Below are 14,728 nucleotides of genomic sequence, written 5' to 3'. Positions count from 1 at the left end.
TGGGGTGGGGAGGGACAGTTTATTGAACTACAACTCAAAATGCCTGTGGCAGTGTCTCTTTTCTTCACTTCTTGTAGTAAGGTATTTTAAGGACTTTTTGACAAACTCCCCTCTAAGAACTAAACTCCATTTGATGTGTCTCTTCATCTGTTTCCCATATAATACCGACTGTGAGCAGTTCAGTTACAAAGATCGTGTATAAGTCTAATGGTTACTTGCTTGGAATTTTAGTTGTCCATAAATCTACTGAAATTAAAATTGTCTAAATCAATAATAGCGATAAAAACAACAGATAAAAACAACTTATCACAAAGTGAATTATACCCTGTCTATTAATGCAATATGAATATCTCAACTTTAGGATGGATTGCTTAAAATTAATTAATTTTATTAATTAATTATAAAATTAATTAATTTTATTAGTAGTAATAATTAAAAATGGTAATATGTGCTAGTTGCTAAAAGCCCCATGAACAACTGTGCAAGTGTAGGGGAAATGCAAACCCTACTTGAAAGTGTTCACAATTTAAAGTGCAGGATCTATAAAACATAACAGCTCCATGAATATTTTTGTTTACCTGCATCTTTAAAATGTGTATATTAGGATATGATGAGAGGTGAAAAAATGAGCAAGTAGAGGTGAGATGGAAAAGTTTGTTCATAGCTTTTCCCTCTTTAGCCACACAATCTGAGTTTCATAGATTTTGTGAGAACTGATGCAGTGGAAGAGGTAAAAAAGACGTTTAGCATCAAGGCATTTTGTTCTTGCAAGGGATGCTCAGATTTACTTTTTGGGTCGGTGACTGCTTCACAATAAACCAGTGCTTTTAAGCTACCTGCAGGAGCTGACTGCAGAATTGCTAGGATCACAAGTGTTTCACTCAACTGCACTCCAAACACTGTATATAATGTTTCTGAAAATGTTCCCTTCGTTTTGTAGTTCAAATATTAGCACTGCTGTTCAGGGTTGCACTAAAGGCCTCCTCATCCGTGGGATGGATCCTGCCAAAAGAACAAGTGTGTCTGCTGATAAGAGGGATGGCAGGAACACTGGAGGAGAGAAACAGTATCACGAGTTCAGTACAGAGAGGCAGGTTTACAGCACTGCAAATTCAGTAGGGTAATTCAATCAAAGATCCCATATTTATAAATGGAACATTCCATAGCAACCAAACAAGGTTTAACCAACTTTTTTTTTTTTTTAAAGGAAGTTTGAGGGAATTTAATTGCCCAAGTGTCCTGGAGTGCAAAGTGTTCTTCCTGGTTAATCACTGAGTCTTTCTGGTTTAAGCAGCCCACACAACAAAATCACATTTGAGAGGTCTCCAGCAAGCTAACAGTTTTTTGTGTCTGACATTTTCCCTTTCAAAGACATAGAGATCCAACTGAATCCAAAAGATTCAAAAAAGCTGTCATTGCATCCTCACCCAACCAGGAAGGTGAGATCCAGTAAGCACAACTGTAAGAGCAGAGAATACATGGACAAGTGAGCTGCTCCAGGTACTGTGCAAAGTAGCACAGGAATGGAACTGGACACTATGAGAATTGTTCACAACTAGCAGATGTGTTGCAATAAAATACTCCCAACTGAATTTACTTGTGAACAAAATAGCAATCTATCACTGTAATTTGCCAGTTATCTTAAAACCATCAGGAACACCAGGAAATGGGGTAGTCCTGTCTGAAGACACGTTTAACTAAATCTTGTGTCGTCCTATTTTCAAGAGGCTGTGTTGGTGTTGAAAATTCTTAGGCAATCTTAGTGCTTCCCAAAATTAACTATTAGAAGATCCCACTAAGTGCAACTAAGTTTCTGTTCAATACAGTCGTATCATTTATGTTAAGAAATTACGTGAAGGCATCCTTGTAACATTAATGAACTTGTCCTGGTTTGAACTAGAACAGAACCAATTAGCTTTTCAGTAATCTTGTATTTCAGTTGCATCTCTTCTGAGTCCACTTTCTGAAATTAAGAGCATCTTTTTTCAGACAGTGTCTGCTTCTAGGACTGATGCTGCTTGATATTTGTATGTACTGCAAAGGTATGTAGTGGTATTGCTTATTCCTGGGACTTACAGGACTTATTTCTGTAAGTAAAACAAAGTTCACTGCTAAACTGCTACTCTGCTGTAAGTGAAAGGGAGTAAAAAGGGTCACACCTGTGGGCTGAGTGGACCGGGCAGGTGACCCACAGCTGACCAACAAAGTATTCCATCTAATTTGCATCATTCTCAGTATAAAGCTGAGGAACACGAGAATCAAGCTCTCTTTGTCCATGGCCAGTATCCAAGGAGGACTCTGTCCATTCTTCTGCCTTTAATCTTGATCCATGTGTTCCTGAATGCAGTTCCTGTCTGCCACTGTCCACTCTGGAAGTTTTCCAGTGCCTGTGCTGCAGCACTGGTGGTGACAATCATCATCAGGAGAGACTGATGTATATGTAAGTACTTCATTATTTTCTTACTATTTACCTTTTTGTTTCATTGTTATTATTTCATTAAAACTCTTTTAATTTCTTTCCAACCTGTAAGTCTCTTTCTCTCTTTCCCTTCACCTGTCAGGAAGGGAAAAGGATTAATAATGAGCATCTGACAGCCTTTTAATAGCCAGCCCAACCTTAAACCCTTGACAGATTTATTGGTGCCCAACATGGAGCTTGAACTGCGGCTGATATGTTGCCTGAATAGTTTGACTTATGGCTGTGTCAGGAGACCCAGATAGCCCAGTTGAGACAGTACCAATTTTTTTCCTTTTCAGAGTCTCAAGGGGCTGGAAATTAAAACAGCTCGTAGCATGTTGTTGTTGAGTGCAGTGTTACAGAATGTCTATTTTTAGAGTTTTCTTCAGTTAAGTGCCACAATGCTGCCTTACCTGCTGTATGTGTCGTGTTACTGTTTACTTGTTATTTTTTATTTGTGGATTTTATTATTGATTTTCCTGACTGTGCTTCAGGGATGGTGTCAGACTGAACAGCTGTCCAGTCCTTATCTCTGAAGGAGCTGCAAATTATGAGAAAATACTTGAGCTGTCGTGAAGGTGAGCCACTTACCAGCTGGTTGCTTCATTACTGGGATACCCACAGACAATTATACATCCTGAAGAAATGCCATGCAACAGACATACATTGCAGAAGTTTGTGCAGAGCACACCATTGACTTATGCCTGCATGTTGGCAACATTGGTCTGGGAAGAAGGTGACAAGACACCATCTGTGGGTGAAACAGCTGACAAAGCACAGTGGAATGAAGGCTGTCTCCCTCACCCCCTACAGGGGTGTTGATCATGGAAAAAATGGCTGAGAAAAAGAGAACTTACTTGAAAAACTGTTTGCTAAACTGTCCAATAGACTGTCCAGGGTGAAGAATGGACCTAATTCTTCTCCTGCATGGGCCCACGCTGCAGCCATTAGGAGAAGACATCCTCCTGTGAGACTGGCTCAAAAGAGGTAGAACACGACATGAACTGCCCCATGGTTTTTCCTATGTGATTATGGAGAGGACATCCAAGAGATGGGATGGAAAACCTACAGCTGCCCTACAGGCATGAGTGTGCAAATTGCAAGACAGAACAAAAACAAGAGCATTTTTCCAGGAGGATGGCTGTTCCAGTCTCAAGTGAGCGGTTCTCCAGCCAGAGTATGGACTTCAGATCCCCGTGTACCAGATGTAAGTAGGAGGAATTAAAGCATAATTCATGCAAGCTACACATACCCATGTGCCAATAGTGAGTGCTGTGTTCACAATTAGAATGGCCCTGCCTCCATCCAGGTGGAGAAGAATGACAACTGAGTTTATTGAACTGTGTGGATTCGATGGCCTGGCAAGTTAGAATCACACAGGTGGCCATCACAGACTGGTTTGGGTTGCAAGGAACCTTAAAGATCATTCAGTTCCAACCACCCTGCATGAGCTGGGACACCTCCCACTAGATCAGGGCCCCATCCAACCTGCCCTTAATGTCTAACCTAAATCTCCCCTCTTCCACTTTTAATCCATTACCTCTTGTCCTCTCACTACAAGCCCTTGTAAAAAGCCCCTCCCCAGCTTTCCTGTAGGGGCCCTATAGGTGCTGGAAGGCTGCTATGAGTTCTCCCTGGAGCCTTCTCTTCTCCAGGCTGAACAGCACCAACTCTCTCAGCCTGTTCTCGTAGGAGAGCTGCTCCAGCCCTCAGATCAGCTTTGTGGCCTTCCTCTGGACTTTCTCTGGGAGCTTCACGTCTTCTTATGTTGGGAGCTCCAGAACAGGATGCAGTACTCCAGATGGGGACTCATGAGAGACAAGTAATGAGGGAGAATCACCTCCCTTGACCTACTGGCCACTCTTCTTTTGATGCAGCCCAGGACATGGTTGTCCTTCTGGCCTGCAAGTGCACATTGCCAGCTCATGTTGAGCTTCTCATCTACCATCATCCCCAAGTCCTTCTCCTCAATTTATCAGTATTCCTGGAGTGACAGGGGGATCTCAAGAGCTGACTGTATTGGAGGCCAAAATAAGCTTCACTGGGAATAACTGGGAAAAGCACTTCATAGTGACTGGCCCAAATGCTCCATGCATCAGGAAAGGGTATTTTAAGGATCCAAAAGGGTATAGGTGGGCCTTTGTTATAGCAGCTGTAGATACTGAGGGCATTACACAGCTGTCTTATCAGTTCTGGGTGCTGAGATTATTGCTTTGATTAATTCACCCTGTGACACGATGAGGGGCAATGGACTCAAACTTGAGCACAGGAAGTTCCACCTCAATATGTGGAAGAACTTCTTTCCTGTGAGGGTTACAGAGCACTAGGATAGGCTCCCCAGAGAGGTTTTGGAGTCTCTGGATGCCTTTCTGAGTGATCTGCCCTAGCTTTTTTGGTCCTGTTTTGTTGGGGGGAGGTTGGACTCGATCTTCAGAGGACCCTTCCAACCCCTAATATTCTGTGATTCTGTGAATGTGCTATGCTGAGGGTGTCAGGGACTGAAGAACTTAACATTTGTTTCTATCTGTTCTTTAATCTGATAAAATTAACTTTAAAGCAGGTAGTCTTTCTTCCTTCACAGGATCCACATATTACATCCATTAGCCCTTGTTTGGAAGGTGCTTGCATGCATTTACATGCAAGGTGTTCAATTTGGAGAGCAAGACCTGATTGCAAACAGCTTTTTCCTCAAAAAAGTACCATCGTGGCATCTGATACCATTTTCACCACATTCACTAGATGCACAAATTTGTAAAAAATCTCCAGTGAAACAAAAGGTAGCAAGCTCAAAACCAAAAGCAAGCCTTGGTAGTTTCAAGCTATTTTTAAGAAACTAACTGTAAAAGACATTTATTTTCATCCTTGTGCTGTTCAGTTTCAGCCCTTGCTACCAGGTACTAAAACTGAACACTGAATGCAAATAAAACAATTTTTCATGTAACTTCATAAACATCTTAGCCTCTGTAGTTTGAGGTTCTCCCTTGAACAGATACACAATCACTAATAACAACCAAGTAGAATTTTTGAAGCTGATACACCAGCTCACATAAACTTGCATAGAAATTTAGTCAAAAGTGATTTAGTTTTACTTCAGGCTATTTTATCAACTTGTTCATATATTGATCAATTAATTTTTTTATTTATTTAAAAAGGGACAATATGGTGTCAGAAGTTAATGTTCCAGCTCTTTCCACTAAAGGATAAGTTAATTTTGTTTTCTGCATTCCATCTATAGGTGATTATTCCAGTCTGAGAGACATCTGGTACAAACATCTCAGTCTCTACCCAGGAAGTGAAACAGAAATGTACCCCTGTTGTGGTATTTCTCAGAGCCTATGTGTAAAATTCCCCTCTACCTCTTTAAGTTTCATAGGTCTTGTTCAGTTTTATTATACTTGGTAGCACACAGAGAATCAGGATGCACCTGCAAACTCGCAGCATGTGATACTTCCTTGAGCTGAAGTTTCCAAGTTGGCACCATCCACGGAGAATGTTTCACATAACAATAGGCTGTTGTTCTTTCCATTTCAGTTTACATACAGCTAGAGATTCACCAACACATAAATAAAAGGCACTCTCAAATAACCTCAAACTATTTGTATTTCATGAAGGAAGAGGGGCAGAATTGTTTGCATAATCTAGAAACTAAATTAAAGAACCTAATCTGAAAGATGATGTGTGAATAAACCTTTTCAGTAAATGCAATTAAAGGTTTATACTTGTTTACAAGTATTTAACAAAAAGTATTACATGATGTTGTCATCATGAATGACCATTACATGAATTTGTATCAAATGATACACATTAATTATAGCTATCATGCTGACCCTTTGATTCAAAATTATTATTTTTAAAAATGTAAAGTATATGCCAGTATATTTAAACTGAACAGCAAGAGAGATCTTTAACAGTAAAAAAGAACAGAGCTATAGAAGACCAGTAGTAGCAAATGCTTTTTGAACAATTTTAACATTTTCCCCAGATAACTTTTTATCACTTCCTTCATGCTTTTCTCAAGAAACCTTCCTTTTTTTAAAAAGGCTTAAACAACCCAACAAGTTTCTTTGAAAATTAAATGTTTGCCAAAACGTAGGCATTTGCAATGTTACTTCTGATATGAACTAATATGTTTCAGAAGTAAAAACTGTAGCTGAAGTTTCAGGAAAAATGTCTGTTTTCCCACAATTATGTAACATTTCAATGGACAATTCCAGACAATTTCTGATTTGTTTGGTGATTAAAATACAACCACTGTGTTAATCTGACAGCCATACAAAATGTAAGGGAGCTATGCACTTTAACCCATGGTAATAATACCAAGATTTTGAACAGCTACAAATGCAGCATTTGCATTTTCAGTGCCATACCAAGTTGAATTCAGTACCACCTAAACCCAAAGCAGCAGCTGATAAAAAAAAGAAAACTAAGTCAAATGATAAAGCTACATAGTTTAGTACATTAAAACAAAACCAAGGACAATGGTATTTGTATAAGCTTCCAAAAATATACAGAGGGGGGGAAAAAGTAATTGCTGTACACAACTCTAGAGGTTGTTGAATTGACCAGACTGAATAGCTCAAGACATGCTTTTCCAGTTACAAGCTCAAAACAGAAGTGCAAAAGAAATTAAAGCTCTGTCTGAAGTAATTTATGTTTTAGGATAAGGAAATTGTAGAACATTGTCGTAAGTGTTACAAAGAAACTTCCATCCCACCCCCAACACATACACACAAAATAGTTTAAATTTTTCCATAATACAGCATTTCATTCAAATGGTGTCATAGAATCATAGAATGGTTAGAGTTGGAAGAGACCTTAAAGATCATCAAATTCCAACCCCCCTGCATGGACAGGGACAACTCCTACTACATTGGGCTGCTCAGGGCCCCATCCAACCTGGCCCTGAATGCTTCCAGGAATGGAGCTTCCACTGAGCTTTGTTACTGTTGAGACAACTTGTCTGAGACTTCTTAGATGTTGGCCTATGTATCACACAATGCACGGGCAGCTTTTCAATACTCCAGCTTTGGCTAACAATACCTGCAATTTACAGGCAGCAAAGTGGCAGATAGCCTGGGTTCAAACTCTCTTGCAACTAGCTTCATAAGATGCCTCAGTGTATGAATGCAGCTGTGCTGAAAGCAGATGCTAAATTGTGGCTGAGGAACAAATAAGTTGCTTTATAGGTCACTGTACTCTCCCCCCAAGTTAAGAATAGTCTCAGGCAAGTGCTTTTAGCAGGCTAAGCTGTACATGCATCTATCCATGCAAAAGTAGAAGATGGCTCCCAAGACCTAGACCCAGGCTGTGTGCATGTGAAGACTGGGTAGAAGGCCCTTCCTTCTAAGTTTACAAAAATATATAGCCAATACTGCAGCTTAAGAAGTCAGCTATACTCATTACAGAGAGATTCCCAAAAAGTATTAATGACTTTTCAGACATTCCAGACAAGGTCACTTGTAACAAAAAAGGTCAAGTTCTCTAAAATAAGATTTTAAAATCTGATCTTTCCTTCAAGTGAACAGGACTTCTGTTTTTATGCTTAACTCTCTTAGTCAGTTAAGACTGAATTTAAGATTTTAATATGAACATAAGCATAAACACAAATAAGTTTACTTTAAACACAAATAAGTTTACTTTAAACACATCTGCACAGAAAAAAAAATTAACCCTCCAGAACATAACAGAGCAGGTCTGGTTAGTATATATCTAATTGCAAATCTTAAAAATCCTGTGCATTAGGCCCACCCATACAGAAAGCAAGGGAAAAGTCTCAGTGAAAGAAAATTACAGTTCAAGTGTAAGTGGTGTTTTGAAGAGCCAGCAGCCTAAGTGACACCATGAAACTAGTCACAGTATCCAAACAAGCAGACCTGCTTGGGCTACTAAAGCAGTGTATTCTCCTGCAGGTGTCATTTCTTCCAAGTTATTTTCTGTTTCGAAGGCGTTTAGATTTCCTAGGACAGTCTGTGGATTCAACTGCCTTCCTCTTCTTTCTAAGAGATTGTTCATTTGAGCTGGAAGCTGAAGAATTTCCTACTGTACTCTCCATCACCTCTCGCAGCTTGCGTTCAAGCTCGGCCAGTCGGGCATTCTGTTCACCTATGATTTGGGTTTGCTCTAGCAGTTTCTGATCTTGATCTTGGACTTGTTTCTGTTGCTCTTGCACTTTGATGCGGAGCTCTGAGATCTCCCGCTTTAGTGCTGTCAAGCCTGTGCCATTTGCTTTTACTTGCTGCTGCAGTTTGGTGACTTCCTGCCTTGAAGGGTTCTGCTTGGAGAATAGCTGCATTGTTGTCAGTGCTGCAGAAGGCCCTGGAACTTCAGAGAAAACTGTGATTAATCCCCTACAATTTTGAGACAACGATAGAAATCGTGTCCTGGTTTTCATACTTTGCTTATCCCTACTCCCCAAACATGAATCTGAGTACTGGTTGCAAGTTACATGAACATGAAAACAGATTTGCAGTCATTTAAGTGTCTAACAAGAGCATGTGGTATCTCCGAGAATGACTAATTTAAAATACTTAAACTTTCAGCAGTCTTTTTTGATACAGCTTTGTGTATCAAAAATTATGTAGAGATACTATGTTGCCATCTAGACTTAGTGTCACAGATGTTAAGTAAAAAACCTACAATATGTCTGTAAATTACTTATTACAGAAGAACATTAAATAAATATATTGCGATAGAGCAGTACAATTCTGCCGTCTTACTTGTAGACAGCTAAACTACTAAAATGTCATGGTTTGGGGCTTAACAAGGTATTTCAGTTTAACTTACTTTTTAGAAGACAGGAATTTATTTTCCGTACTTCTTTAGACTCATTCTTCCTAACCACTAAAATGATACTGGAATTTGAGCTTGGTAATGTTGATTAATAAAGTTCTGCAAATCAAGGAGACTAACAGCTTCTGTATAATTTCTTTCACTTTTTCTGTCACAAAAGATATCAATCACTTTTTCCATCAGTTTACTCTTCTAGCGATGCTGTGCAAGTAAGATGCAACTTTCAAGCACTACAAAGACAGAACAGTAAGGAACAGCCTAGAACAGTTCTCCTCTTGTTTTTTTTTTTCCTTTAATATGCCAGCATAGCTACAGTTATGTGACACTAAAGGCTTGCCATTATAAGTTATGCTCCTCCTCAATACAAAACAGGCATTTTTCAGCCAAATAAAGCCATGGGCTTCCAACACCAATTGACATCAACTATGGTTTTGGGCAATACTTCCTCAATGGAAGTGAGATATAATTAACAGGATATAATTAAGAGGTGGCATTCACACTTATGGCTTAAAAGGATGAACAGGACAGCAGAAACAACATGCAGGTCCTACAGTTACCTCTATCATTTTTGCTTAAGATGTATTTATTTGATTTAGTTATCCTTTCAGAGAGTTGATTTCACATTTCTTAAGAAATGTGAAGTTGTTCGGCACAGGGAAAACACTACAGTTATACCAACTTTTTGCTTTTCACCCATTACATGAGGAAATTACCTTAGACTTTGGTTCACGAAAGTCTTGGAAATTCTGACAAAGGACCACCTTAATTGTTTATGTATAGATTTATTTTAATTGTCTTCTCACTATTACCCGTAAGTATTTTGCTTGTTAGTGCATACATTAGTGCCCCAGGAAAAAAGCACATACAAATGTATACCAGCACTACAACGGCTTCGGCTAACTCACTGCTGATCATCCTAAAAATAAAGGCATTGAGTTGTCATCTCACGTGCCAAATTTCAACCAAGTACAATGATAAAGTTTCATTCATTGGTGGCACAAAAGCATTTGTTTAATGAATACACACTAGCTGTAACTCTAACGTACATTCAAGTGGCTGTTCTTTTGGCAGTACAAAGGCTCCTTAAATTTCAAAGAAAATTCATTTCAGTTAGCATTCTTAAGAAACAATTATAATCAAATTTATGTAATAAAGCTTGCATTTAAGGGAAGGAGCTTTAAAAACAATACAGTGCTGTGAATTTTTACAGAAAAACTAAATAAAACTTAACTATACATTGGAATTAATACCTGGGGCAGTTCCTATTAGACGTCCCGATACATCTGACCCAGGAATCTTTCTTTTCAGTATTGGAACAATCTTCTCATCAAAATATTCCATAGCCATGGAGGAAATGTCCCTTAGTTCTTGAAGAACTTCATGAGCTCTCTGAGGAGCTCTAGTAGAGTTTACATACCTTAGCACACGATAAATTTCATCTATTACCTAAAACATTTAAGAAGAATTAGGATTTTCTGATAAAGGCAAGATTATTTCAGATCATTCTAGAAATGCTGGCATATCCAGGGGCTTTTACTACATAACAGTTGCATACCACTGTGTGCTTTAGTTCTAAATCAGCTTTTTGAAATGAAGTGCTGTCTGTGGTTTATCAGAGAAGCTATTCACTTGGTCTATCACAGTAACTCTCTCTTTAAACTCATGAAATAATGTTCATTGTGTGAAATTCTGTTTTACTACATCCATACTCTAATTATATATAATCATATAATATATACCCAGCAGACCATAATATTTTCTTTTTGGAGAAGCTGACACAAGATACTTTAAGCCACACTGCAAAGCAGTCACTCCCCCAGCTAGTTACAAGGCGTACAAAACATGAATTGAACAGCAAGAATCATCACCATCATGTCAGTCTGAAGAGCTGTAAATATTTACTCGAGTCCACTTGCATGCATGAAAAACACTGCAAATCAATAAAACATCAAATCACTGACAGAGAACATAAACATCCTCTTAACAGGTTTGACAATCAAGCCCTTTCATTAGGAATGATCCAGAGAGATGAAACGTATCTTGCTAATCTATGAATCAGTCTCCAGCAGGTCAAGACAGGACTGCCAATCTCAGAGTACCAAAACTACTGACTCAGAATGGTTGAAGAGTCTCCTGAAGAACACAGAACTTAGGAACTTAAGATCATTGGGAAGACAGTACAGTTGCATCTTGTGTTTTCATAAAGCTAAAAATTTGCAAAAGCTAGACAAGCCTGAAGTGTCTCATCACACAACACGCTTACATGAGACTTCTCTAATTTTACCCATGCTATATCCTGCTGGCAACAACATCAAAGCATTTCCCTGCCATCCTCAATATAAAAATCTTGAAGCAGTGCTCTGCTATCACCAGGAACACAATATGCCAAACCTCGATTCAGGATTCACATATTCTAACACAAATTAGCATCCTGACAACTCTGTGGCAGCTTCATTCATCAAAATTTCCTGAAGGGAGCAGGACAGGTCAGGAGAAAACCACAAAAAAAAGCCAAGAATCTGCTTGACCAGAATAAGATTTTCTGATAAACTGTTAACTGTGCTGAGAGAGCAGTGACACTAGAAAGCTCACACACTATGTAACTAATTAAAAAACCCCAACTTTATAGCTATTATATTTGAATACAAACAAGGTCTTTATGACTCCGTGCCCACAAGGAAAATGGCTGGCAAGCTCACTTGCCCAGCTCCTGCACACCTGAGGTCTAGACTGCACGTTGCCTTTCCACCTACTGTTCAAAAAAGGCAGCACTTCTTCAAATATTCCATTTACTATGCGAGCATCAAGGACTTAAGGCTATTTGACTTTATATTACATTTTTAAAAATACACAGTATATATAAAAATATAAAGTCAAATAAGCATAAAAATATTAAACTATAATGATAGAATTCAAAATTAAATATCAAGTCAAAGAGTGTACAGATAAATTACCACTTCAAAATAAAAATGTATTTAATAATGACAACTCGTCCTGCTGTACTAAATGTAAAAATGCCTGCCATGCTTCACCTGAATCCAGCAGCTAACTTTCCCATTTATCCCAGAGCAATTAAGTTATCTGCCCATGTAAAATTAATACCAATATATCCAAGCCCCACATGGAAAGACAGAGGAATAGAACATTAGACTAATGTTCACAGATCTTGCTTCAACCCTGAGCTGTATGTCTTCTTCACATCATGACTTTGTCAACTCCCTTCTGCATGCCTGTTTTCACAGCTTAAAGAATCTCCAATGCATAATTTATATTTTATGTTGTGGTAGTATTCTGAAGCACCAGAATTGTTCTGTAGTACTAATATTTTAACACACTTTATCTACATTCAGAACTTCACCTACTGTACAAAAATACCCCATCCACTGTAATACTGAACAGTGCTTCCACATACAAAATATCTTAATTCAATTGACCTGAAGTACTCAAACCATTAGGAAAGGTGCAGAAAATGTTCCCGATTGAGTACATAGTGTTACAGAGTCTAAATTTTCTGATGACCTGACTTCCAGCTGTTTTGTACAATTAAAATTCAGAATTAAACCCTACATATCATGTGTTTCTTGTAAAAGGCTGTATAGGATGTATATGCCACAAGTCAAACATCAGAATTAAGCGAGATTTGAAGGGAAAATGGAAATCAAATATTGAGATACAGTCTGGTTCATTCATTTCAGAATGTGTATTATAGCAGAGTACTGGCTTGTGTGTTTGTTTGCAAGTATCTGAAATGCAGTTTCAATATATATATCCACATTATACAAATTTGTCTCAGCTGCCTCAGGTCAAGTTAGACAATGATCTTCTTTAAACACATCATACAGTCTACATAGTATAGTCTAAATTTTACCTTTCCAGGTATGAAGCAACAGAGATTGGAATCCACATACTTCATGAAAGTCATATTTAACAGAGACAGTCTTGTTTCTACAGCAGCAAGGATGTCTGCATGACGAGCTAATGAATGGTTTCTTCTTTCTGACTCCCGTCTAAAAGGCAGACCATCAAGTGACACTGATTTAACAATGAATTACTAAAATGAAACTGTAACAATTCCTCAAGCTAATTTCCCCCCTACAACACTCTGAGGTTTGAAAAAGTAACCACTAACATTAGTTCTGTGTTTATGAGGGAAAAATTGATTACAGTTTGAGAACCAGATAGTAATAGCAGACTACACTTACTCAGACAAAATTTGTTCTCTACATAGCTACTGCATCTTATGTATATAATTTATGGATCACATAACTTAGGACTGCTCGAAACAAGCTTTCAGCACTAACCAGCAGTAGGCACTGAGTCAGTGTATTTTTATCCCCTCATATTGCTATAGTTTGTACTTCAGTGAAATTGACATTAATTTATACACTATTAGTGCTTGCTACAAAGCTTAGGTTGAGATATAAGCTCTTTTGACAAAGGATCTCTACAGTAAGTAGCATTTAGTTTCTTCACTCTGACTGTGAAATCTGCTAGGCCTCAGCACCAGATGCACTTATTCACTGGAAAGAGGATAAAAGACATTGTTTAAGAGAGAAACTAGCTCCCAGTAATGCTCACATGTCAAACCCCCTCCCTTTTCCCTGTGTAATCCTTGGCACTGAAAAAAACTTGCTTTTTTAAAGCAGAGTTGTAGAAAAATCACAAGGGAAGACAGTCAGTCTTGAAAAGGAATGGCATTTATTCATTCCTAGGAGTCCTTTCTTCATTTGTCATAAGAGCTGAGTAATACAGGACCCAGTCTTATTTTCTCTGTTTAAAATACCAGAGATATTTTCCAATATTCCAGTTCCTAGCATAAGACAACTTACACTCACCCACACCATTACTTTGTAATTGGATCTTACAGTCAAGGTGCTTTTGGAAAACAAAAAAAGTAAACAAACATGAATCAAATTTTCAAGATATGTAAGTTGAATTAGCTAGCAAGAAGTTTCTTTTCAATATTCTGCTTAAAAGAATCTAGCACATTTAATTTTAACTACAGTTTTAACTGGTACATACCTTGGAAGCTGAGCTTTAACTTGCTTTTGACACAAGTTGTGGTATCTTTCCACTTTCAAAAATCCCTGATTTAACATACGCTGGCAAACCAAGTCCATTCGCTTGCAAACCTGTATGTAAATAAAAAGAAAAACTTAAGGATCAATTAAGGCCATGAGTTACTTTTACTATTATCTTCTCCATAGTTGCTGGATAGTAAAAGATTCTCTTAGAAGTGTCTGGCCTATTTCAAGAAGCAGAAACTGCCGCTGAGCTTAAGGCATCACTATCTGTAACAATGGTCATGATACTCCAAAAAGGGGCAACTGTGTTCCACACAGTTCACAAATTCATCTCCTGAAACTGCCTAACAAGTGATAGTAGGCTGAATGCTACTCATCCATAAGCAGATACCATTTCCTCTGATTGTAATAGAGGCTGCAAATCCCTGTGTCTGCCTTTTAACTTGGTCTCCAAAGC

The 14,728-nt window shown here is 38.3% G+C and overlaps 1 protein-coding gene across 1 annotated transcript; it reads right to left on the bottom strand.

Annotated features, from left to right (window-relative positions):
• Nucleotides 1-8,384: 8,384 nt before the first annotated feature.
• On the bottom strand, nucleotides 8,385-14,452 carry FBXO28 (F-box protein 28). Its single transcript, XM_009994813.1, has 6 exons — nucleotides 14,432-14,452; nucleotides 14,270-14,379; nucleotides 13,116-13,254; nucleotides 10,498-10,693; nucleotides 9,242-9,298; nucleotides 8,385-8,779 (listed from the first exon to the last, which is right to left on the bottom strand). The coding sequence occupies exons 1-6, from the start codon at nucleotides 14,450-14,452 to the stop codon at nucleotides 8,385-8,387; spliced, it is 918 nt and encodes a 305-aa protein (XP_009993115.1).
• Between the last annotated feature and the right edge of the window lie 276 nt (nucleotides 14,453-14,728).

This window comes from Chaetura pelagica, unplaced genomic scaffold (genome assembly GCF_000747805.2).
Source record: "Chaetura pelagica isolate M959 unplaced genomic scaffold, ChaPel_1.0 scaffold2, whole genome shotgun sequence".
Classification (NCBI taxonomy): domain Eukaryota; kingdom Metazoa; phylum Chordata; class Aves; order Apodiformes; family Apodidae; genus Chaetura; species Chaetura pelagica.
The sequence above is the reverse complement of the archived record's forward strand: the minus strand, read 5'-3'. Positions and strand labels throughout refer to the sequence as shown.